General features: G+C 44.4%; 1 protein-coding gene across 2 annotated transcripts; it reads left to right on the top strand.

The window, feature by feature from the left end:
- Positions 1-959: 959 nt before the first annotated feature.
- On the top strand, positions 960-26370 carry HAL (histidine ammonia-lyase). Of its 2 annotated transcripts, XM_055395753.2 has the most exons (20): positions 962-1918; positions 2714-2774; positions 2882-2909; positions 3528-3602; positions 3693-3765; positions 3858-3924; positions 4257-4294; positions 5112-5237; positions 8194-8333; positions 12033-12080; positions 12671-12818; positions 13567-13662; positions 13771-13829; positions 14717-14797; positions 16076-16141; positions 16452-16617; positions 19788-19922; positions 21969-22077; positions 22177-22246; positions 24714-26370. In XM_055395753.2, the coding sequence occupies exons 1-20, from the start codon at positions 1672-1674 to the stop codon at positions 24852-24854; spliced, it is 1974 nt and encodes a 657-aa protein (XP_055251728.1). In that variant the 5' UTR covers positions 962-1671; the 3' UTR covers positions 24855-26370. The 2 variants fall into 2 exon arrangements, with proteins under 2 accessions (XP_055251729.1, XP_055251728.1); XM_055395754.2 differs by lacking the exon at positions 5112-5237 and having other exon boundaries at positions 960-1918.

Here is a 26370-nt window from a genome sequence, read left to right as displayed (position 1 = left end):
TCTTGATGAAAGTGAAAGAGGAGAGTGAAAAAGTTGGCTTAAAGCTCAACATTCAGAAAACAAAGATCATGGCATCTGGTCCTATCACTTCATGGGAAATAGATGGGGAAACAGTGGAAACAGTGTCAGACTTTATTTTTGGGGGGCTCCAAAATCACTGCGGATGCTGATTGCAGCCATGAAATTAAAAGACGCTTACTTCTTGGAAGGAAAGTTATGACCAACCAAGACAGCATATTAAAAAGCAGAGACATTACTTTGCCAACAAAGGTCCGTCTAGTCAAGGCTATGGTTTTTCTCGTGGTCATGTACAGATGTGAGAGTTGGACTGTGAAGAAAACTGATCGTCGAAGAATTGATGCTTTTGAACTGTGGTGTTGGAGAAGACTCTTGAGAGTTCCTTGGACTGCAAGGAGATCCAACCAGTCCATTCTAAAGGAGATCAATCCTGGGTGTTCATTGGAAGGACTGATGCTAAAGCTGCAAATCCAATACTTTGGCCACCTCATGCGACGAGTTGACTCACTGGAAAAGACTCTGGTGCTGGGAGGGATTGGGGGCGGGAGGAGAAGGGGACAACAGAGAATGAGATGGCTGGATGGCGTCACCGACTCGATGGACATGAGTTTGAGTGAACTCCGGGAGTTGGTGATGGACAGGGAGGCCTGGTATGCTGTGATTCATGGGGTCGCAAAGAGTCGGACATGACTGAGCGACTGAACTCAACTGAGGGATTCCCAGGTGGCGCTGGTGGTAAAGAACCTGTCTGACAATACAGGAAATGAGAGACCCAGGTTCGATCCCTGGGTGGGAAGATCCCCTGGAGTAGGAAATGGCAACGCACCCCAGTATTCTTGCTTGAAGAATCCCATGGACAGAGGAGCCTGGTGGGCTCCATGGGGTCACAAAGAGTCGGACACAACCACAGCGACTTAGCACATGCAAGGCACAGATACTGCAAACACTGCAGTGAGGAAATCAGTCCCTTTGCTTTTGGATGAGGAAACACAGGCTGGTCAATACTGCTCCAGGTTGATAAGTGGTGGAGCTGCGCCCCACCTATGGCTGTCTGAGCTGTTCACCTCCAGGCGACGGTGGCTTGTCACCCAGATGGTGACCTTTAGTTGTGAAAATGATCTCTAGAGGGACAGCTTCAGAAAACCTTAGTCGTGGTAAGGGCAGAGTTGCTCAACAGGTATGTGGGGGAATAAACAAATGGATGAGGATTGCCACACTTCCTGGTGTGGAGAGCATTTTACAGTTGAGTAATTCCAGATAAAGACAGGAACGTGGTGTTTATAAGCTGCTGGTAATGAAGGGACACAGACAGAAACCAGGGGAGGAAGGAATCAGGGCCCCTAGGGAGAGAGGTCAGCAGCAGGGCCCACAGGTGCCAGGACCCCTAGGCTGGAGACCCCAGGCCTGTCCGGTAGCAGACGTGGAGGGCAGGTAGCCAGCAGCAGCAACCCTCACTCTTGCTCCTTGCTCAGCGGCAAAATCTCAAATGGACACAGTGGGGCCCTCAATAAATATTTGTGCCCTACGTGAGTGAGGCAGGGCAAGGAAGGGGGCGTGTTTGAAAGTCCATCCTGGGTCTGTCGACCACACCTCGGCAGTCACTCCCGATAAAGCTCTCGCCGCCCGCGCGAGGGTGTCCCGGGCGGAGGCGCCATGCCCAGGTACACGGCGCACGTGCGCGGAGAGTGGCTGGCCGTGCCCTGCCGGGACGCGCGGCTCACGGTGGGCTGGCTGGGCCGCGAGGCCGTGCGGCGCTACATCAAGAACAAGCCCGACAACGGTGGCTTCGCCTCGGTGGACGACGCCCGCTTCCTCGTGCGCCGCTGCAAAGGCCTGGGCCTGCTGGACAATGAGGACCCGCTGGAGGTGGCCCTGGAGGACAATGAGTTCGTGGAAGTGGGTGAGTGGCCAGCAGGGAGTGGCCGCAAAGCATGTAGCCGGGCATCCCTGGGAGAGAGCCCCTGTCCTTCCTGTATGTGCGGTGGTGTGTTCAGTCACTCGGTAGTGTCCGACTCTTTGTGACCCCACAGACTGTAGCCCGCCAGTTTCCTCTGTCCATAGGATTCTCCACTGGAGTGGGTTGCCATTCCCTCCTCCAGGGGATCTACTCTGGGGAAAATGCATGCTGCCTGAGCATCTTAAATTCTCAAACACCCCTGCGAGGAAGGCAGTATTCTTACCCACCTTTTACAATGAGGTAGAGAAAGGAGGAGAGTTACTTACTAATAGCAAAGACTAGATCTGAACTCAAGACTGCAGGGCTAAAGCCCTTTGCTTACCGGATCATTTTCAAAGTCCCTTTGCTCTTCAAAAGAACCTACCAGACAGGAGGTCAGTAGCATCGTTTTAAAACCAAGTTAAATCAATTTTAACAAAACTGTCAAACACAAAAACAAATAGGTTTAAATATTAAATCTATTAAATGCATTGCAAATACTAAATATTAAAAGTGCTATATATTAAAGCAATAGATTTAAAACAAAATAAAGCTGCTAATAGCAATGGAAATGGAGACTGAATCTTGAACTTATTTAAACCTTTTCATGCATGTCTACATCACTGACATTTTGCTCTCTGAAAGTTTCTGAAGTTGTTTTAAAGCAGTCATTTCTGTAGAACTTAAAGGCAATTGAAGAGCTCTTTTCTTGCCAAATGTGACTCTGGGTTGTGAGTATCTCTTGCACTCTTGTTTCAGTTATAGAAGGAGATGCTATGTCTCCCGACTTCATTCCCTCGCAGCCAGAAGGAGTTTACTTGTATCCTTTCCTGCAGGCTCATTGGTCTGCTCTGGGGGCTCCTCCCACCAGTGATGGGGCTGGGGGCTTTTCCATATTCCCCAGTATTTTCCTTTACCTGACTTCAGATACAGCAAATACCGGGAACCTGAGAAGGTAAGTTTCAAACCACTTCCTTTCTGTTAAAAAAATTAAGTCCCCCCCACCTCCTCATTTAAGTGGGGGAGGGATAGCAAAATTCATGAGCAAAACATAACCCATGAGGACAGGGCATTATCCAGCTCTGTGTAATAGGGAAAGACATTTTGCTTTTCCATTTATTATTTTTAACCTATTTATTTTTCGCTGTGCTGGGTCTTCATTGCTGCACAGGGCCTTCTCTAGTTGCAGTGAGCAGGGGCTTCTCATTGTGGTGGCTTCTCTTGTTGCAGAGCATGGTTCTCGGCATGTGGGCTCTAGTAGTTGTGGCAGGTGGACTTAGTTGTCCTATGGCATGTGGAATCTTCCTGGACCAGGGATCGAACTCTTGTCCCCTGCATTAGCAGGTGGATTCCTAACCTCTGGACCACCAGGGAAGTCCTGCTTTTCCATTTCTAATTTTTCTTCCTTAACCTCCTCTTCAACAAGCTGTCTTTTCAACTACCATATTCATGTTTCATAGTAGTGATAAAATCTCTGAAGTGTCAAAGATTGATACTGCTCGACGCTTCCTTGCTCTTTTGTTTGAGCAACTAAGCTGTTCATGCTCACGGAGATTCCCTTCTTTTTGTGCAGTACATCGCCTTAGATGGGGACAGTCTGACCACAGAGGACTTGGTCAGCTTGGGCAAGGGACGCTACAAAATCAAGGTATGCTGAATAGAGGGGGGTGATGTCCTAACCTTTCTTGCTGCCCATGTTAGTCTTCAACATATTCAGCTCTGCCCAATGTCTTCCTAGCTCACCCCCACTGCTGAAAAGAGGGTGCAAAAATCCAGGGAAGTCATAGACAGAATCGTGGAAGAAAAAACTGGTATCTTTTTCTCTTTGTGTTACATATTTCTTTTTATAGACTTAAAAAATGCAGCCTGCGTCCAATTGTATGATGTCTGTTTTTTATTCTAGTTGTTTACGGCATTACTACGGGTTTTGGGAAATTTGCCAGAACTGTAATTCCTGTCAGTAAACTTGAGTAAGTTTGATTCACTCCCCACCAAAGACACACACATTCACATAAATTTGATTCACTCCCCACCAAACACACACAAATTCTCATTTTAGACTCTCCTTTCAACAATGGAATTAATTAATACTTGCTCCAATTTACAGACAAGGAGGGTGAGGCTCAGGTTAACTCACACACGAGTTGACGTAGAGAATACAGACTTGTTGGTTTCTTCCATTGCTCTATCATGTCTTATTCTGTCCCTCCAAAGGTTTAACTATTTTCCCTTCATTTTCCCAGCTGAGGGGACATTTTCATGGTGAGGTATCTGAGAGGAGTTTCTTCACTTTCTCTTCTAGGGAGCTCCAGTTCAACCTAGTACGTTCACATTCTTCAGGTAACTCATTCCAAACCTCCAGTGACGCCTAGGTTTTGTTTGATTTGATGAATGAAGTGCAGTCAGCCCTCAGAATCTCTAGGTTCTTACATTCACAGGTTGAATGATTCGGTTGTTGGTTGAATTCACAGATAAGGAATCCGCAGGTGCTAAGGGCAGACTGTACTATGTTGCTTTACATAAGGGGGCAGGGGGTGGGAGGAGCCCTGGGAAGGGGCGGGGCCGGAACCCTGCAGGGATACCTAGGGGTGACCATGCAGCACAGTATCAGACATCCTGTATCAGCCACCAGCAGCTAGCACATTCCAAAGAGTAGGTGCCATTTCTGCTGCCAAGGAGGGAAGAAGAGCATCAGACATGATATCCTTTTGACTGACTCTCAGAAAAAGCAATGGGCTAGATGGAAGGATGGAACTGGGATGAGGAGCATGAATACGGTCATGCCGAAAGAGTGGTGCAATCAGGGGTCGGAATTACAGCTGGAACTCAGGGATAAGTGGATCTGGATGTGGTGAGAAGGGACACTGTCAAGAATTGCCTCCTATCAGACTGCCAGAGAGCTTGGTGAGAAGACTGGACACCATTCCAAGGGAGTTGGGGAGGGCGCAGGCTCACTGAAGCTTCCAAGGAAGAGAACTGGGGAGGCAAAACTGGAGTCTCACATTTGTCTGGAAGATGAGACCTGAAGAAGCATGACAATCAGAAGGGAAGGCAATGCAACCACCTGAACCAAGATGTGGAGAGCAATTTGGATGGAGGTGGCTGGGAGGAGGATGATTTTGTTTATCTTAGAGAAAACATCAGTTCTGTTTTGTAGGCGTTGGGAAACCATTAATCCCTGAGAGATGCCGGATGCTCTTGGCTTTAAGGATCAATGTCTTAGCCAAAGGATACAGTGGCATTTCCCTGGAGACTCTCAAACAAGTTATCGAAGTATTTAATGGTAATGCAGTGGATCCCCAAATGACCCTCCATGCAGGCTGGGTGGGTACCACAGGCAGACTTGATTGACAGGGTGGTGAGATATTGGTGAGATAAGAAGACATAAACTAACGATGATGAGAGGGAAATGGGCTTGGCAAGAAGGAAGATAGCTATATGGGGGCAGTAGTGGGGGGGGCAGGGGCAGAGACTTTTACTCCTGTGAACTTTCATCCTTCCCTATCACCCTTCATTTAGCATTCAGCACCTTTAAAATCTGGCTTTAAGTTTCGAGCTGGAGAGAACCTTTGATTCAGTGGTGCTCAAATGCGGTTAGAGAAGTTACTCAGATCATCTGGGAAATACGACGATTCCTGGCTGTCCATCCCAAAGACCAATTCAGTATTCTGGTTGGTGCCTGGGAATATGAACTCTTCATGCTCCCCAAGTGGTGGGATCACCAGACTTAAAAATAACTGAAATTCAGCCTCTTCCAAAGGTAGAACAGAAATAGATGAAAGACTTGCTTGTGATCACGTAGCTGTCTAGTGATGAGTTAAAAAGCAATTTGACTCTTTGGGGCTTGCTTCTTGGGAAAATTCCAGTGTGGAGACAAGATGTGACATGCTCAGGAGGCCAAGCCTGTCCCTTCCCACAGACAAGGATAAGCATTCTAGGTCAGTGGAGGCTCAGGGACCTGTGGGGTGAAGGAGTGGGTGCAGAAGCAGGGCTGGGCAGTCACGTAGCACAAAGGACATGAGAGATTTCCCATGCTATAGGCACAAGTGACCTATAAATGCCAACCAGTGAACAGTAATTTGAATGAACAATCTATAGTATACGAGGCTGTGCTGAAGAGACCAGCAGTGATTTCAACACCTATTTCTACTCCCGACTCTAAGCCTAAAATCCCAGATAGTCCAGCTTCAGCCGTGAACCCACCTATGCTTTATGGGTGAGCCCAAGGCACATCTCGGAGAAGGTAATGGCAACCCACTCCAGTACTTTTGCCTGGAAAATCCCATGGATGGAGAAGCCCAGTGGGCTGCAGTCCATGGGGTTGCTACGAGTCAGGCAGGACTGAGTGACTTCACTCTCATTTTTCATTTTCCTGCATTGGAGAAGGAAATGGCAATCCACTCCAGTGTTCTTGCCTGGAGAATCCCAGGGACGGAGGAGCCTGGTGGGCTTCCGTCTATGGGGTCGCACAGAGTCGGACACGACTGAAGCGACTTAGCAGCAGCAGCAAGGCACAGCTGGGTCCCAGAATTCTGAGAATTCCCCAGGGTGAACTATGGCCTAGAAGCTGACCTACGGATGGCACGGCTTCATCTTACTGACATCACTCAGCAGTTGTAAAAACCATTGCTATCAGTAGTCTGAATTTACCTTGGAAATATAGGCTTTTTGTTTGTTTTAGTAAATTAATGGGAATTTCCCTTTTAATGGGGCTTCCCTCACAGCTCAGTCAGTAAAGAATCTGCCTGTAATGCAGGAGACCCGGATTCGATTCCTGTGTTGGGAAGATCCCTTAGAGAAGGAAATGGCAATCCATCCCAGTATTCTTGCCTGGAAAATCCCATGGACAGAGGAGCCTGGCAGACTAGAGTCCATGGGGTCGCAAGAGACGGACATGACTTAGTGACTAAACCACCACCGATGGGAATTTCATCTAAAACAGTACATGTCCATTTAGAAGTGGTGGTAAGCTGGTTGACTAGGTGACCAGGAATCAGGCAGAAAAGCAGAGATTAAGTTGCCCATGACTTTACCTCCTGCAAAGGACCCCTGTTAACACCCTAGTACACTTTATCCTTCTAGAACAATTTGTAAAACAATTTTAAAATTTTATTTATTTTTGGTGGCATTGGGCCTTTGTTGCTTTCAGTGGGCTTTTTCTAGTTGCAGGGAGTGGGGGCTACTCTCTAGCTGCCGTGCCCCGGCTTCTGCCTGTGGTGGCTTCTCTTGTTGGAGAGCACAGGCTCTAGGCACACTGGCTTCAGCAGTTGCAGCATGTGGGCTCAGTAGTTGTGGCTCATGGGCTTAGTTGCTCTGTCGCATGTGGAATCTTCCTGGACCAGAGACCAATCTTATGTCCCCTGCATTGGCAGGCAAATTCTTAACCACTGACCACCAGGGAAATTCTGTATTACTTTTTTTTAATGTAATGAACATTTCAGTTCAGTTCAGTCGCTCAGTCACGTCTGACTCTTTGCGACCCCATGGACTGCAGCATACCAGGCTTTCCTGTCCATCACCAACTCACAAAGCTCGCTCAAACTCATGTCCATAAACATTTACTTGATTTCAAATAGTCTCCAATAGGTTTTAATGGCTACACACACCATTTGGTCCTATGGAATTCTCTTAGCTTCCTCTTTAGCACATTTTTTACTTTTTGCTCCTAGAAATAAGGTGGCAATGACCAACAGCTAGTTCCTGATCACATCTTTAAGGTACATTGCTAAAAATTCCAGAAATTTCTAGGTCAGATTAGAACATGTACGGTAACAGTAAACACAGGGGCAGAGGACCCAGGGGCAGAGAAGGAAGAAGGGAAGAGATGGTCACTGTGGACACAGGTTCCAGGTCACCTTTCTTCTAGGCAGTCGATCTTAGTTCTTTATGTACAGCGTTCTCCCGACCCCTTCACACAGCGTATCTGAGCATGTCCTGGCCAAAACCTGTCATACTTCCCATTGTCCTTAGAATAGAGTCTAAACTTAAAGTGGCTTATGGAGAAGCTTTGCTCCCAGGAGGGTCTGCCTTCCTATCTTCTTTCTTTCCCCCGCCTCTTTCTTTCTACAGCAGCTCAGCCAGGTTCCTTAAGCATTACCTGTGCTTAGAGAATTGTCTTTCCCTGGGTGTCTGTGCTGTTTGTGATACTAGATCCTTTGGGACAGGTTAGTCTCAGTGTCAAAGCGAGGCTGGCTAGAATGAAGTACTCTTGAAGTAACCAGTGTCTCCTTTTCTCCCAGCCTCCTGCCTGCCATATGTTCCAGAGAAAGGAACTGTTGGTGCCAGTGGAGACCTTGCCCCACTCTCTCATCTTGCTCTTGGGCTGATTGGAGAAGGGAAGATGTGGTCTCCAAAGAGCGGCTGGGCTGATGCTAAATACGTAAGACTAATAATAGCTTCCATGGCAGTCATTTCCTCAGGATGGACACCAGGTAGACTTCCGTGTTTTCCAGCACTTCATCCTTTCAGCAGCCTGATGACAAAGCATTCCCGCTCTAAGGCTGTGATAACTGAAGCCTAGAAGTATAGACTGAGTCAGGAGCCCAGCCTTAGTGCAGTGTGTGCGCGCGCTTAGTCACTCCGTCATGTCTGACTCTTTGTGACTCCATGGCCTGTAACCCGCCAGGCTCCTCTGTCCATGGGGGTTCTCCAGACAAGAATACTTGAGTGGGTGCCGTGCCCTCCTCTAGGTGATCTCCCAACCCAGCGACTGAACCCAGGTCTCCCACACTGCAGGCAGATTCTTTACCACCTGAGCCACCAGGGAAGCCCCTTAGTGCATGACAGGAGTCCAACTAAGTGATGCTCTTAGCTTCCCTACACAACCGTCAGCCTCCTGGACTTGGTGATTACCTTGGTAAAAAGGTGAAGCTGCTAGTGTTCACTGCAGGAACTTCTTCTGCACCTAATACACTCCCAGTGCCTAACCAGAAGGTCACACACTGTTGGAGGTTTAGCTAGTTGCTGGTCTAATGGGTACAGAGCTGTGGATCATGGCCCTGATATAAGGCCCCTGGAAAGGAGGCTCCACATCCCCCCACACCCAAGTTCTCATCCTGGTGGTTGGTCAGAAGGGCCTGCATTTGACAAAGCTATAATATTTTCTTTATTCATCTACACATTCATTGAGGCTTTCCTGCTGGCTCAAACGGTAAAGAATCTGCCAGCAATGCGGGAGATGTGGGTTTGGTCCCTGGGTTGTCAAAGCAGCCCAAATAATTGTTTGAAGTGTCATCTCTGACCTTTTGCTGGGAGGTCCCCTAACATTGAGTCAAGGGACAGAGGACCAAGGAGAAAGAAGTCAAGAGAACAGGTGGTCCTTCTAAGGGTTTGAGTTCCAGATCACCTTCCTTCTTCACGGACTAATCTTGATTATTTCTCTACATTCAGTGTCCGCGCCCACTCCCAACCACCTTCACACAGCAATTCTGACCATGTCCTGGCCAAAACTTGTCATTTTTCTCATTGTCCTTAGGATAATGTTTATTTTTTTCTAAGGAACACAATTTATTAAGACACACACACATACAAAAATAAAATAGTTAATACATGTTTATGACTAAACGTCAATACATTGCACAAGGAAAGACTTAAATGCACATTGGGCTGTGTCATATTCACTGTCAAATGACCAAGGGGAAAAAATAACTTAAAACTGTACACACAAATACAACAGATATCAGAATGTACACTCTAAAGTTGTTGGAGTTTTACAAGTATAATTTAATGCTGTCCAGGGAGGAATTTATAGCTTCCAGAAAAGGTAATGAAAAACATGGGCAGTTCATCAAATACTTCTCTCTTCACATCTTCGTAAATGAAGCAAACACAGAGAGATGACTGAATAGACAGATATAAGAAGTTAACTACAGGCTACCTGGGATACTCTAACAATCAATCAATTTAAATGGCTGGCTCAAACCTTGCACAAATAGACTCCAGCAGCGCAATCTAACCAGAATAGAGCTTAGCCTTGTGTGAAAAGTAATGTGTCACATGGAAATGTCAGAGTTTCATAGACTTCTTTCTCCAGGAGGATGCTGGCATTTTCAAATGAAGGAAGACGGTCCCAGCACCTTCCCTACTTGTGACAGTCTTCATGTTGACTACTGACCTAGAACAGGGGTTTGCAAATTTTTTCTCCATCCCAAGTTTTTTTTAACCGAAAATAAATGTTTTTAAAATTCCATTTATTCCTCTGCTGCTGCTAAGTCGCTTCAGTCGTGTCTGACTCTGTGCGACCCCATAGACGGCAGCCCACCAGGCTCCCCTGTCCCTGGGATTCTCCAGGCAAGAATACTGGAGTGGGTTGCCATTTCCTTCTCCTGTCCTTAGGATAATGTTTGAAATGAAAGTGGCTTACAAGAGTCTTGACATATTATTGCCATCTTGCCCCCCTCAGCCACCCGAATCCTTCCCCACCAACACTGTACATCAAAGAAGCTAGAGATGCCCTGCAGCTGGAGCGTGCTGTGTCCTAGGTGGAGGGGCCAGTCATGTCCACCCTTCTCTTCTGAGAAACTTCCTTCTCTGCTCTTCTGCTTCTTTTCCCTATACCCCACCACTGCCAAGTCCCTTTTGTCCCTCCTTTGTGCTCCCCCAGCATCTTACGTGACTATTTTCCACTGGACCTTACCCACTTCATCCCTCCTGGAGCACTTAACCTATGTGCTATGACTGTATTTGCCTATGACTGTATTTAACCTATGACTGTATTTGCCCTTGAACTTGTCTGTCTCCATTTTTCCTACCCTCAGACCCATATCCAGGACAGAATTAGGCTTGTGACTGGTATTTCAATAACCTGTGAAAATGATAGTCAATTGTGCTACCCCTGTCTTCCTTCTTCCCTAGAGGAATCTTAACCTAGTGACTGCTTTCACTTCTTTTATTTCGGGAAGATTATTCTGCCCATTTCCTCTGAGGATTTTGTGTCTATCTCTTAGGCCATACACCCCCCACTTCACTGGTGCTGACACATATGCCGTACAAGTGAGAAGCCCTGCTCTAATGGTGTGAGGTTCTGCTGGTGTTCAGACAAATAGGATGAGGGTGGAGGACTTTAGATCAAGCTCTGGAGGCCGCGGAGTGTGGGCAGAGTTAGGAGCCCAGCCTTGGAGCATCTGCACCTGGGTGTGCACATGTGCTCAGGAAGTAGCAGTTAAAAAAGAAAAAGTGAATCACTAAAGTGCAAACTGAATGCAAAGGGCCTAGAACCCAATATTCAGGATTGATTTTGTAGACACTAGCCTCTGATAATTTTAGGTACAAAAGTTATTCGAAAGCTAAGTCTGCTTGCAGACTAAAGAACAGAACTAGAGAATGGATCAGCGAAGATGAACAGAGCCAATTTACATAGGTCTAATCAGGGAAACAGTGGAAACAGTGTCAGACTTTATTTTCTTGGGCTCCAAAATCACTGCAGATGCTGATTGCAGCCAGGAAATGAAAAGACGCTTACTCCTTGGAAGGAAAGCTATGACCAACCTAGATGACATATTAAAAACCAAGGTCCATCTAGTCAAGGCTATGGTTTTTCCCGTCGTCATGTATGAATGTGAGAGTTGGACTGTGAAGAAAGCTGATCGCCGAAGAATTGATGCTTTTGAACTGTGGTGCTGGAGAAGACTCTTGAGAGTCGCTTGGACTGTAAGGAGATCCAACCAGTCCATTCTAAAGGAGATCAGTCCTGGGTGTTCTTTGGAAGGACTGATGCTAAAGCTGAAACTGCAATACTTTGGCTACCTCATGCGACGAGTTGACTCACTGGAAAAGAGTCTGATGCTGGAAGGGATTGGGGGTGGGAGGAGATGGGGACGACAGAGAATGAGATGGCTGGATGGCATCACCGACTCTGTGGACATGAGTTTGAGTGAACTCCGGGAGTTGGTGATGGACAGGGAGGCCTGGCGTGCTGTGATTCATGGGGTCGCAAAGAGTCGGACGCGACTGAACTGAACTGAACTGAATCTTTTAGAAGACAGAACTTTGAGCTTACTTTTATTAGATTCTACATGAAATTAGAAATATGCTGGTATTTAATTTGATACCCATTTTCACTTTTTAAATCATTCTACAGGTCCTCGCAGCTCATGGATTGAAGCCAATTGTTTTGAAACCAAAAGAGGTAAGAGACTCAAGGAAAATTTGTTCCTTTTAACAAATTGTTATGCTCTATTTTCAGTCTTAATATCAGCCTCACTGGTTTCTTAAACATAGCCTCCATGTTTGCTTAAGTTGGTTACTGAAGAAAGGGCTCTCCCTTATTTACTGAAAAGCCTCTCCAGTACAGAGATGCTCAGGGATTCTTTTATAGGAGAACTTAAACTTCTAATCAGGATCTCTAAGGATCCCTGAATGATGCTGTAAACCAACATCACTTAGTATGCTCTAAGTTAAGAGCATCAGATCAGAAATTTTTCAAGGTGTCTTATCTGTAATGATGAGAACTTGAAGAAATATAGCATAATGAAGAGCTAAAGGTTTTGTATGCTGTCTACATTGGAACTCCACTGCTGCTACATCACAGGTATTCCATTTGCCAAATTTTATATGATGGCACTCATCCTTGAGTACTTAAAGAAGCATCACCGCCCTGCACTTTAGAAACCATGAATCAGCATCATTCAGCTGAAGGCAAATTTTCCTCATAGGAAAGCAAAAGAAGTGCTTGTTACAACAAAAAGCATTAGGAAATGTCTCTTCCATCACCCGAAGGGTCTGGCGCTCATCAACGGGACACAGATGATCACCTCCCTCGGCTGTGAGGCTGTGGAGAGAGCCAGTGCCATCGCTCGGCAAGCTGACATAGTGGCGGCCTTGACCCTCGAGGTGCTCAAGGGCACCACCAAAGCCTTCGATACTGGTCAGCATGGTTCTGCTGTTTGTTTGCTATTCATTCAGCCAGAGCTGGGCGGGGGGTGGGATGGGATGGTCAAGGTCTTAGGACATGGGCGTGGTGGGGGTAGATGGTGGGGAAGAAGAAAACCCAAGTGCCTGTGCATTCGCAGGACTGCTGCAGCTTCATCTCGGTTATGCCACACTTGATCATTGAAATGACCACGTTTCACAGACAAATGTTGACCCAGAGAGTTAAGTGACCTGCCCCAAACCACCAGCTCTGATTCGCATCAAACTACTTGTTGTCTTAAGGATCTGTTGGCAGGATTTGAGCTAAATGGAATTACAGCTAATGCCCATTAGAAAATCGAGAGAGAAAAATTTTACAAGTGATAGCTTTTCTAGACTTTGAAGGATTCTCCACTCTTCTATGTAGTAGGACCAAAAAAAAACAACCTGTCTACAAATGACTTAAATTAGGCCACTGAGCTCCCTTCTGTTATGAGCCTAAATCTTTTCAGGGTAGGCCCAGTGTCTTGAGTTGAGTTCCCTATGGGCTCAACTCATAGTTTGTATTCAGATATTTAAAGTAGAAAGAATCAAGTCAATACGGAAAATCTCGCTTTTGGAGTTAAGTTTATAATTCTGAGCGATGGTTACGGACCCCTGGGGCTTTTCAGGGCCAGGTCAGCACAGTGGACAGTCCTGTGCCAGTGATGGTAGTTCACTCAATATAAGAATTGCTCAGACTTTTTCTCCTTCATCAATTTTAGACATTCACGCTGTTCGCCCTCATCGTGGGCAAGTTGAAGTTGCTTTTCGGTTTCGGTCCCTCTTGGACTCGGATCACCACCCATCTGAAATAGCAGGTCTGGGCATGCCTATTTGAACTTATTTGCTTTTGAAAATAAGCAAATAAATTTTTTTGGAAAGAATTGTTAACATGCCCCTTGCCATCCCCTCTACCTTTTCCGTAGAAAGTCACAGGTTCTGCGATCGTGTTCAAGACGCATACACCTTGCGCTGCTGTCCACAGGTAGACAAAAAACCCAACAAGTTTCTATTCTTTCCCCCAATCTGAGATAGGGATAGAAAGAGAGGAAGGTGTCAGGAAGTAGTGTAATGGTTAATGGTAATCCAGATTTCTTTACGGCCTCTACTAAAATTGATGTATATCATATATACCCCCATTTGTCCAATTATTAGAAAGTTTCTGTTCTATATGGTAAGTTGCTTGTTGCCCTTTGAATTGCTTTGCTCAACCCCCCTGTAGAGAAGTCCAACAGACAGCTTGTTGTTTAGGTTTAGTGCCCTAAGTTTAAAAAATTCTAAAAAATTCTTATTAATAATATCATCCTAACCAGTCAATGGAGTTTTACTGGTTCTCCCTATTTGAACTGCCAGGGATATATTGGAAAATCCAACCACAGTTCAAGGGCATATCCATGATTAGATCTGTCTGCACTTAACAGGCAGACATAAACCATTATAAATGAACCTGTGAGTCTTAACTTTAAACTATAGTGAGGGAACCTGTATTGCAGATGTTATAACTCATTTGCAAATAGAAATTAGTAGGATAAGGAGCTAACCTCATCTCAAGAGTGAGACAGTATTTCAGGTTGTACCAAGTTCCCAGCCATAGTGTACTGAAAAATCCTCCATAGAATCAATTAAATGAAAATGATTTAATGAAATTAAATTTTTTATATTCATTTTATGCTCTTTTCCTTCTCAGCAAGTTCTGTTCTAGCTCAGCTAGACTGAAAAATGTCTGTGGGGGAATGATTGACATATTAGCTCTAGAGTAAGAATAAATTCCAGTTTAAACGTTCTTTCTGTTCTAATAAGAATATCAAACTATTTGACAGGCACCAGACTCAGTATCTTCCATGTATTAACTCATTTGATATTGTCTTTTAGGTCCATGGTGTGGTGAATGACACAATAGCATTTGTGAAGAACATCATAACCACGGAAATTAACAGTGCAACAGATAACCCTGTATCTTTTAACTGCTTACTAAGCTATAATTACAGAATTTCAGCTGGTAATTTTAAGGTCTGATGAAGATCTTAAACTTGTATAACCTGTTTCTCCATTTCATAGACTAAATGCCTGGGCTCTGAGGTTAAATGCCTCTATCAGCTGTAGATCTGAGCCAATAAGTGGCAGAGACAGGTCTGTGAACCTTGCCTCAGGTTTGGAGTCTAACATGCTGTGCTTCCAAAACTGATGGATGAAAGATTAAGGGGGATATTTCCAGCCTCAGCTGAAGGGTTTCCCTAAAACCCATTGCTGAAGTTGTTGGTAGAAGGATGAAGACCTACATCACAAGTGTGACTGTGGAGACCCTGAGTAGCATGGCATTTATAGAAGCCTTCCTGGGGTTCAGTGGCACTCTGGTGTACTACACAGATGCCTTTAACATTTACCTAAGTATTGATCAGAGTTATGACTTTCCCCATCCTGAGGTTATTTCTGACGTGGTGAGTGAGTGCTAAGTCACTTCAGTTGTGTCTGACTCTTTGCGACCCAATGGATTATAGCTCACCAGGCTGTCCATGGGATTCTCCAGGCAAGAATACTGGAGAGGGTTGCCATGCCTTCCTCCAGGGGATCTTCCTGACCCAGGAAGAACCCACATCTCTTACGTCTCCTTCATTGGAAGGCTGCTTCTTTACCACTAGAGTGCCACTTTACTCAAATCAGTGTTCCCATATTTGTACAGAGAATTGTAAGAATGCCTCCATCTCTTAAGGATGGATCGTGCCTTTCCTTCACAGTATGGGTTTCTCAGCGCCACCTTGTTTTTGCTACAAAATGTTCTGTGTTGACTTAGTTCCTTATAATTTGATGTGATCAGTCAGGAGTCATACTGGCAAAGTCATCACAGAGACAGCACTGCCTTTAAAGACCATCCAACCCCTTAGGAATCTATTTCTTCTCCCTCACGTCTGCCTCAGTTCTTAACATTGGAGAAAGTACTGATGAGCAGCCCTGAGAGCCATGCACAGCCTGGGCTAGCAGACAGCAGTTGTGTAAGGTTTCTCACTAGACCTGTTCAGTGTGGCTTCTCTGACATGCTTACTTCAGGCTGTGTTCTGTTTTGTTTACCTTTGTATCCCTGTATGTCAACACCTACTTGTGCAAAGAGTCTCCTCTCCACCCTACCTTTGTACAAGGGCTGCCACCTCAATGTTAAAAATGAGCGATTAGGGAGAGACTTATGCTCCAAGTTTTCAGCAAGTGTTATGCAGAAGCCTTAACCGATTTTGAAAGATGGTCTTTGCTAGCAGGGGAGAGACTATTTCTGGAGGAAACTTCCACGGTGAATATCCAGCCAAAGTAAGCTTTTTAGAATTGCTCCTGACCCTGAAAGCATATCCCAATATGAGTGAAAGCATTAGTCACTCAGTCATGTCCAACTCTTTGCGACCCCAAGGACTGTACCGTGCCAGGCTCCTCTGTCCATGGAATTCTCCAGCCAAGAATGCTGGGGTGGGCTGCCATTTCCTTCATCTGGGGATCTTCCCGACCCAGGAATCAAACCTACATCTCTTATGTCTCTTGAATTGGCAGTGGGTTCTTTACTACTAGCAGCACCTGGGAAGCCCATATCCCAATATAGGCCAACCTAATTGAGACACTCTTTCAGGCCCTGGACTATTTGGCCATTGGTGTCCATGAACTTGCTGCAATTAGTGAAAGAAGAATTGAAAGGCTCTGCAACCCCTCCCTCAGCGAACTACCTGCCTTCCTGGTGGCTGAAGGTGGTCTGAATTCTGGATTCATGATAGCCCACTGCACCGCTGCAGCCCTGGGTAAGGACCCTTACCTTTTCACCAGAATTCAAGTCCATCCATCTATGGGTCTTTCCATTTTACCTGAAAGTATTACATTCTGTCTTTGAATGAGATCTAACTTTCCCACCACCTCTATGTGCATCCTACCTCTCTCAATACAAATGCATGTTTTGAGAAAAAATATAAAATAAAACCTAAGCAACATTATACTGAAATGTAATAATACACTAATGAGGTTGTAAATAGGGAGGTTTTCATGATTTCTCTGTAGGAAACAATGTGACATCACATGTGAACTTCCTTTTTGTGGCTTTCCCCCTAATCTCAATTTGAAGAATCTCAGAAGGAAAGAGACAAAGATGTTTATAGCTACTGGTAAAACTTCCACTAAAAACATAAGGATGTGATTAAACACATAAAAATGCTTACAAGAAGCAAGATGCCCTCTATGAAAATTGAGCTGGAAGATAGCTGATTTCTGACTCAAGACTGTAAGAGACAGAGAAATAACATCAGAACAGGGCCTGGCACAAAGGAAGTGTGAAGGACCTTACTTATATTTACTCCCTTAATTGTCAAACAATAACAAGAGGCAGGGACTATTATTTCCTCTTTCACAGATGGATATTTGAAGATCCAAGAAGTTAAAGAACATACCCAATATTGCACAGCTACTAACAAAGAAAGCAGAGTTCAAACCCATGAATTTTGGCTCCCTAATCTATGCTCAGACTTCAATTAATGAGGATTTCATTTTGATCAACACTTAATCCTACAATATCGTTGCCAAATTTAACAAACAGAAATGCAGGATGCAGTTAATATAAATTTAATGCAGTTAAATTTGAATTATTCAGCACATTATTTGTTACTAAAAATTATTTTTTTTACCTGAAATTCAAATTTAACCAGGCATCTGCAGTTTTTTCTGGCAAGCCTACCCAACAGGCAGGATAGCATGGCAGTTCAATAAGAGCATAGCCTCTGGGTCTGAATCCTGTCTCCATCCATTTATCAGCAGTTTGATATGGAGCAAGTCTCTTAATCCTATTGACCCTTAGTTTACTCCTGTGTAAAATGGGGGTGAAAAACCTACCTAATAGAGCTGTTCTGAGGAGTAAATGAATTAATGCTTAGAAAGCTTTGCAACTGTGGCTGGCATACCATAAGCACTAAATATTAGTTGTTACTATTATTCCTCACCACTTCTTCAGTTAAGTCTCACACTTAGACTCAACACAGCTAACAAAGAGCCACTGAATTCATCTTCTGTCCAGTATCTTCTATCTGCTCACTTACTTCCTTACTAAAAAATCCCTTTAAAAGGCAGTGACTTCTCACATTAACACACGGGCATGCTAAGTCGTTTTGGTCATGTCCAACTCTTTGAGACCCTATGGACTGCAGCCCGCCAGGCTTTTCTGTCCATGGGATTCTCCAGGCAAAAACACTGGGGTGGGTTGCTATGCTATCCTCCAGGGAATCTTCCTGATCCAGGGATTGAACCTGCATCTCTTATGTATCCTGCATTGGCAGGCAGGTTCTTTACCACTAGCGCCACCTGGGAAGCACCCACATTAACATGGTGGGGTGGTCATTGATTTTTAGAGAATGTCGTGAAGTTGGGGAGTCTCCTTTGAATGTGTTTAGCTGCCTTACTGTTTGAAGTTGTTCAACTTGCTCTCATTATAATTAAACTGGTGGTTTTCTTTCTTTTTTCTGGCCACTTGTAAGTTACCTGTCTAAACAAGCTCCACCAAACCAGGTGATTCATATTGTAGGTTTAGGGGCCCAGGACTTGCAGTGCTGAAACCTGAAAGTTCCGGAAAGCTTCCCTGGTGGCTCAGAGGTTAAAGTGTCTGCCCCCAATGCGGGAGACCCGGGTTCGATCCCTGGGTCGGGAAGATCCCCTGAAGAAGGAAACGGTAACCCACTCCAGTATTCTTGCCTGGAGAATCCCATGGACGGAGAAGCCTGGTAGGCTACAGTCCACGGGGTCGCAAAGAGTCGGACACGACTGAGCGACTGAACGGAATCACCATAGTTTATACTGGATTATCTCTGGATACCCTATAGCATAGAAAAGAACTCACAGCTGCTCTCATAGGTAAAAAAAAAAAGAAAGTGGGGAAAAAACTCTTGACTTGGACATTTCCTGGCTGAAACTCTGATGCTGGGAAAGGTTGGGGGCGGGAGGAGAAGGGGACGACCGAGAATGAGATGGCTGGATGGCATCACCGACTCTGTGGACGTGGGTTTGAGTGTACTCCGGGAGTTGGTGATGGACAGGGAGGCCTGGCGTGCTGCGATTCATGGGGTCGCGTAGAGTCGGACACGACTGAGCGACTGAACTGAACTGAACTGAAGCTGCGGAGAAGGAACTCCGTAATCTAGGTCTTTGCTACTTAAGTTATAGTCCCCTGGCCAAAAATACAGCCATCACCTGGGAATTTGCTAGAACAGCAGAATTTCAGGCCCCACCTGAAACGCAAAATTTGCACTTTAACAAGGCCGAGTGATTCATGCACAATAAAGTTTGAAAATCAGCAACCTAGGCCAAACTCTAGACTTCTGCCCACATCTCCAAGACATCCCCAGCTGTCATCGAGCCCTTGCTTAAACTGAGTACACCCACTTATGTCGTCATTGGACAGTTTCAATTTTAAATCTTCTGGCTCAAGGTCTGTGGGTCCAGCCTCAACCTGCAAAAGCCATGCCTGAATCTTGATCCCACCTCGTCTGGTGACAACCAGATTCTCCTCCAAGTCCTGGAAATGACAATCACTTCTTTTTTCCCTTAGTCTCCCTAGCATGCCAAATGCTTGCAGTGTTTTCAACTTTGCTTTGTAATATGAGGGTTCCCTTCCCAGTCCTAGCTCAGAACTCCCTACAATTTTAAGAGTCCTTCTTACTTTGGGGGGGAAAAAAACACATGACTTCCTTTTCCCAAAGTAACTTTGGAACATCTCAGTTCAGTTCAGTTCAGTTCAATCGCTCAGTCGTGTCCGACTCTTTGCGACCCCATGAATCACAGCACGCCAGGCCTCCATCTAGTGCTTTGATAATGACCAAGAACTCCTGGAGAGGGTATCCCACACTGAGGAGCACTTTGGGGAGCCATGTGTCATTTTGGCACATTTTTCTATTAGGAACAATATGTTCCTAACCTAGTTTCTGGCCTCTTGCAGTTTCTGAGAACAAGGCTCTGTGCCACCCCTCGTCCGTGGATTCTCTCTCCACCAGCGCTGCTACAGAGGATCACGTCTCCATGGGAGGATGGGCAGCAAGGAAGGCCCTCAGGGTCATTGAGCATGTGGAGCAAGGTAACCCCGGCCAGTTGGAATGCAGGCCTCACTGATGACCTCTATGCCAATGGTCCACAGAATGGAATCCCCATCAGAACATCAGTATCACCTGGGAACCCAGGGCCTGGCCCAGACCTGCTGACTCAGAGACTCTGAGAACAGAACAGTCTGGACTTAACAAGCCCTTTAGGTGATTTTGATGCTGGCTGAAGATTAAGAATCCACACCTTCTGGCTAAGCCAGTTCATCAGTTGGCTTTTTTAAAAAAATGAAATAATTTTAAAACATTCAGAAATGGAGAGATTAGTACCATAAACCATCACATACACCTCACTCTGATTCAACAGTTAATACATTATACTTCATTTCTTAAAAAACTTTCTCAATCATTTTCAAGCAGATCCCTGTCATCGTGTTTTCTTCCTGTACATTTTCTCTCTCAAATACAAATGCTTTCTTACCCACTGCCATTATCACTTCCAGCAAAAATCAACAATAAATCTTGGTATCATTGAGTATGTATTCAAATTTTCCCAATTATTTCAATGTCAATTGAAATATGGCAGTGTTTGTTCAAACAAAGATTCAAGACCCACTCTTTAAATTTAGTGGTCAAGGTTTTAAGCTTCTTTTCATTTACAACAGTTCCTCCGCTCCCCCCTTTTTAAAAAAAATTCATGTTATTGACTAGTTTGAAAACCAGATTGGTTTGCTGAGAGACTGACATTCTTGATTGACCTGTGAGCATGCTTGTGGCGGTAAGTTTGTTCTGTCCCGTTTCTTGTGGGTTGCAGTTGGTCCTAAAGACTTGACAAGATTTAGATCCAGCATTTTTTGGCAAAGATAGTTCACTGGTGGGGCAATGTTGGGTCAAAGTCTTCCAGCCTTCTTAATCACTGCTTGTTTGTTTCTTAAAAAGAAACTGCCTTCCTTTAGGCATTGTTCTCCAAATTCCTCAATCTCTGCAACTCTACTGGAAGCAATTGGCTGACAAAATAGCATTATTTTAAGATAAATGTAAGAGCTGGAGAAGACTCTTGAGAGTCCCTTGGACTGCAAGGAGATCCAACCAGTCCATTCTAAAGGAGATCAATCCTGGGTGTTCATTGGAAGGACTGATGCTAAAGCTGAAACTCCAATACTTGGCCACCTCATGCGACGAGTTCACTCTCTGGAAAAGAGTCTGATGTTGGGAAAGGTTGGGGGCGGGAGGAGAAGGGGACGACAGAGAATGAGATGGCTGGATGGCATCACCGACTCTGTGGACATGAGTTTGACTGAACTCCGGGAGTTGGTGATGGACAGGGAGGCCTGGCATGCTGTGATTCATGGGGTCGCAGAGAGTCGGACACGACTGAGCGACTGAACTGAACTGAAGAGTATCCTTTTTTTCTGGGGGGGGGGGGGCAACGGCTCTATTGAGGTATAATTCATATACTGTATAATTCACCCATCTAAATTGTACATTTCAGTGGGTTTTAGTAGAGTTGTGAATATACTCAGAGTTGTGAGTCAACACCACAGTCAAAGTTATAACATTTTCATCATTCCAGAAAGAAACCTTGCACCCTTTATCCATCACTCTCTCATCCTCCCTATGTGGTCTTGTTGGGAGCCTTTGAAATTGAAGGTTTAAAATAGACATTAGAGAAACAGTTCCATGGCAACCAAAGATTTATCTTCTCATTCACTGACTCCTTCAGTCTTTTGATGAAGGTGTATGTGCCAGGTATTTCAGGCCATAGGGAACAGCAAGACTGAAGACAAATGGAAATTTGTACAAGGGTGGAAATAGGAAACAAAGGTTATCCATCTTGATCAGCTGAAGGGAGAACGAGAAAGCTGATTTACCTGGGTAGTCCTCCCCTTCTCAGCATTAAAGAGGCAGCCAAGGGGTTAGAAAAGTAGATTTAAAATGGTATACAAATACCAAGGCAGCTTCAGTCTACTGATAGACTGAGAGCCAACTATCCATTCGTTGGCTGGCAGCTTGTGTGGGGTTTATACCCCTCAAGCCTGGAGTTACAATCTAACCAGCCATCCCCTCGTCCTTCCTTGTTTCAGTGTTGGCCATTGAGCTTCTTGCAGCCTGCCAGGGCATAGAGTTCCTCCGCCCCTTGAAAACCACCACTCCACTGGAGAAGGTCTATGACCTGGTGCGCTCTGTTGTGAGGTAAAATCAAACAGATCCCTGGAAAGTGACACTGTTTCAGAACTGTGGACCCTGGCAGCAGTTAACGTTGGCTGACGGTGTGACGTGCTTTCTCTGCAGACCCTGGATAAAAGATCGCTTCATGGCCCCAGACATTGAGGCAGCACACAGGCTGCTTGTAGAGCAGAAGGTAAGCTGGCTGCCTGGCTTGTTTTTTAGTTTGGGGACTTTAAGAGGGAGCAGGGGTTCCCCGGTAGCTCAGTTGGTAAAGAATCCGCCTGCAATACAGGAGACCCATGTTCAATCCCTGGGTTGGGAAGATTCTCCTGGAGAAGGAAATGGCAACCCACTCCAGTATTCTCGCCTGGAAATCCTGTGGACAGAGGAGCCTGGTGGGCTACAGTCCATGGGGTTACAAGAGTCAGAGATGACTTCGTTACTAAATTCACCCCACCACAAGGGGAAGCAGGGTGGGGGTGGGGAGTAGAGAAACATTCTCTTATTCTTCTGTTTCCTGGCTATTTCTTGGAAGTGAACCAAAAGGTACTCATGCAACTTTTAAGGCCACCAAGAAGCTATTTGACAAACTCGCAAGTGCCCCATGTTGCATCCAAACATTGACTGTCTAAGGATTAAGAGCTTAAATGAATTTTAAATAGAATTTTGGGACAAGTATTCACGGGGAGAAAATAAGATGAAAGTTCATAGATTCCTTCTCACCAAGAAGGTTCTCTTTTATTCAAAAGTACACTCCTTTTCTGTAATGCTGCCCCCACCTGGTCCAGCAACTGCATAGACCTGAAGGGAAAACAAAATTTATTCAAAGGACTCTGGGTCTACCTCCTGCACTGGGGTGTCCTCCCCGTCATGCTGGGTGAGATACGGGTTCTCTTTACCGCTTCTTCCCTCTGGTTCCATTGACTACAGACTAGTCTAATTGGGACAGATGCCTAGAATGCAGACTCATTTTTAAAATATATTTTTAAAAGTTCTTTAAATCTTCTGCAGTAATTTGTAGCTATCATGTCCCTTAGAGTTGCTTGACTTCCTTTGGAACTATTGCTCTGCTCTTGAGAACAGTGTTTTCCTTTGACCTTCACTCCTGTCATTTGTAAGTGTTCCCCATACCCTTTGAGGGGGAATCCCCTTGCTTGCTGCCAGCTTTGGTGCTAGAAGAGAGGTAGGCGAGAGCTCAGCCTTTTTTCAATTGAAATATGCTTGACATACATCATTATATTAGTGTACAACATGATTTGATCTCTATATATGTTGCAAAATGGTTACTACAGTTAGTTAACCTCCATTACCACACAGTTATTTTTTTGTGATAGGAACTTAAGATCTATTCTTTTAGTAAATTTCAAATATACAATACAGTATTATTAACTATAGTCACCAAGCTGTACATTGCATCTCCAGGATTTATTTATTTTTATAAGCAGAAGGTTGTACCTTCTCACTACTGTCAGATCATTTCCTTACCCACTCCTCCACCCTCTGCTTCTGGCAACCACCAACCTCTTCTCTGTATCTACGAGCTATTTTATTTTTTTAGATTCCACATACAAGTGAGATCATACGATATTTGTCTGACATTTCACTTATGATGACCTCAAGGTCCATCTGTGTTGTTGCAAATGGCAACAGCTCCTTCTTTCTTATGGCTGAATAATATTCCACTGTGTGTGTGTATCACAACTTCTTTATCCATTCATTTGATGGTGAACACTTAGGTTGCTTCCTTGCCTTGGCTATTGTAAATAACACTGGAGTGAACATGGCAGAGCAGATATCTTTTCAAGGAGGTTAGCTTTTGAAACTGGAGAAGGAAATGGCATCCCATGCCTGTATTCTTAGGAAAATTCCATGGACAGAGGAGCCTGGCGGGCTACAGTCCAAGGGGTCGCTTTTGAAAGAATACATTTTCTAAGGTAATACAAACGAATAGGAAATGCTCCTTTCCTATCAGGGGCAACCAAATAAAAAGCAGCTGTAATATAAATTAAAAACTGGATCTTCATTTGAGAAGGTGTTATGCTTGAAAGGGAATAGGTTGGCGGGTGGAGGTAAACCCTGAACAAGGCTATGAAGCTGTGCTTCTCAAACTGTAAAGAGCACGTGGATTTCCCAGGGATCTTGTTAAGATGCAGATTCAGATTCAGCAGGTTTGCAGTAGGGCTGACATTCTGACTCCTCCCAGGTGATGCTGATGTTCCAGGGGCCATGCTCTGAGGAAAAAGGGCCCAAAGAACAGGGTGCATGTGTTGCGGAACTAGGGCAAAGAGGAGATCCGCTGCCTCTTATTATTAAAGGTTTGCCTCAGAAAACACAGTTCCACCCTTGAGTAACTTTGCTTAATTCCATCCACACTGAATCCTCTAGCTTTTGTTTGTTCATTGGTTTGTTTTGATTTAGAAGAGCAAACAGCTGAAAACCTTAATGTCACTTTAGAAACACTTTGAACTTTTACATTTTAAAAGCTGTTAAAGCAACCAAAAACTAATTGACAGGTCAAGTGTCAAATGGCTTATGATAAAAGCAAGCAAACAGTTGCTATGTATCTAGTCAGGTAGAGATAATGCTTTGACTTCAGATGAAGTTGTTTAATGCATGTGAAAACAATGTTGTCAATACTTTGCTCTGTCCTTGCGTCTCAGGTTTGGGAAGTAGCTGCACCATACATTGAAAAATACAGAATGGAGCATATTCCGGAATCAAGACCTATTTCTCCAACAGCATTTTCATTGGAACTTCTGCACAAGAAATCTACCAAGATCCCAGAGTTTGAGGATCTTTAATGCTTTTTGTCATGAATTAGCAGATGAGATAGCACTTATTACAGCAAACAGTGCTATGCTGATGGAGAGACCTGAGAACTTTCTCAGGCAGATCAATCTATTATATAGTTTGGGTCTTATAATACCTGCTCTGGTTAGGCTGGTGATAATATTACATTTACTAAATCTAGTACTGTATTCTTGTTGACCTGGGTTAGAGATGTAAACGGTGTTTCCAGGTTATAGGACTTTAATTATTTCTTAACAATATCTACAGGTCATTCATTACTAAGGGTGAGAAGAGTAACCACAATTGTGTGGATTTTTGACTCTTGACATTAGATGAACTCAAATCTTGAAAGAGATTGATGGCATTCTTTTCCAAAAACATTAGACTTCTGTGACTTTCTTTTGTTTTGGATTTTGGTTGTTCTTTCTTTTTGTTTTTGCTTTGACAGGTTCTAGTTAACTTTGGTGGATTATACTAAGCCATGATATGATGAATGTTCCTTAATATGTCTTCATAAACAATACTTTTTAAGTCATAATTTGTTCTCAAGCTGCTTTTTGTTTTATTAGTTGAATTGTAGTAAAGAATAGTCAATTGGTCAACAAGAGATTCTGCATCAAGGAGTTAAGGAATGAATAGAAAGATTGCTATTAGAGTGGTTCTCGATGAACTGTTTCATATTTATCAAAAGTCACTATACATATCAAAGAAAGGATTCAGATGCTTAAACTGTAGTAGGAGTTTAGTGTTATTGCTGCCTTATTACATGTTAGTACTTTGTTTATGATCTTGTAATAACCTAGCTTAAGAAGCCTCCTCATTTCACAGGTAAGGAATCTAATGTTTAGAAGTTAATCAACCCCTCTCTGTAATGGTAATCATTAAAACAAGGCCCTGTTGACAGAGATCAGATGGGCCTCAGGATGTTACCCAGTCTGTTCCCTCCCCACTGAAGAAGATAAAGGATCTCTTGGGAAGGCTTAAGTGTAATTGTCCAAATGAAAGATGGATCTAACGACTTCTTGACTCCCTGAGGCTATGATTCTGCACCCTTCTGTGCAAACAGGAGCAAAGCACTTTCCAAGTGCAGTGAAACAAACTGCAGTTGGTCAAGGAAAAGGCAGACATGCTTGCCCACTTTCCTACCTGATGACAGCCTAAAATGGGTCCAACATGTATTTAACAGCAGAGTTTTTTCTAATTGCAACCTGTCCACAGGAAAGGTGGAGACAGAGGTACAAACCAAAATGTGCTGAGGAACCTGTAGACCGAAAGGTGGTTCTTGATGCTGTTCTTTGCTGAAATGTGGACACAGGAATGAAGTTTATTCATTTTTATCCACAAGTTGCAGTGGAGCAAGTACACCAGGTGGTTTGATGGCTGTTTGTCACTTTGCTGTGGGGTGTGCTGGTTGCCAAGGCTGGTCCCCTGGGGCCCTTTGTTACTGAGTTTTCTATACAGCTCTGTAACTGCGCCCTCAAGGGAATTTCAAGGTAAATGTGGAATAAACTAGGTTTTACTGTCTTA

Source organism: Moschus berezovskii, chromosome 6, assembly GCF_049115385.1.
Source record: "Moschus berezovskii isolate FMDL1 chromosome 6, NW_MosBer_1.0, whole genome shotgun sequence".
Taxonomy (NCBI): domain Eukaryota; kingdom Metazoa; phylum Chordata; class Mammalia; order Artiodactyla; family Moschidae; genus Moschus; species Moschus berezovskii.
This window is presented reverse-complemented; position numbering and strand designations above follow the sequence as displayed.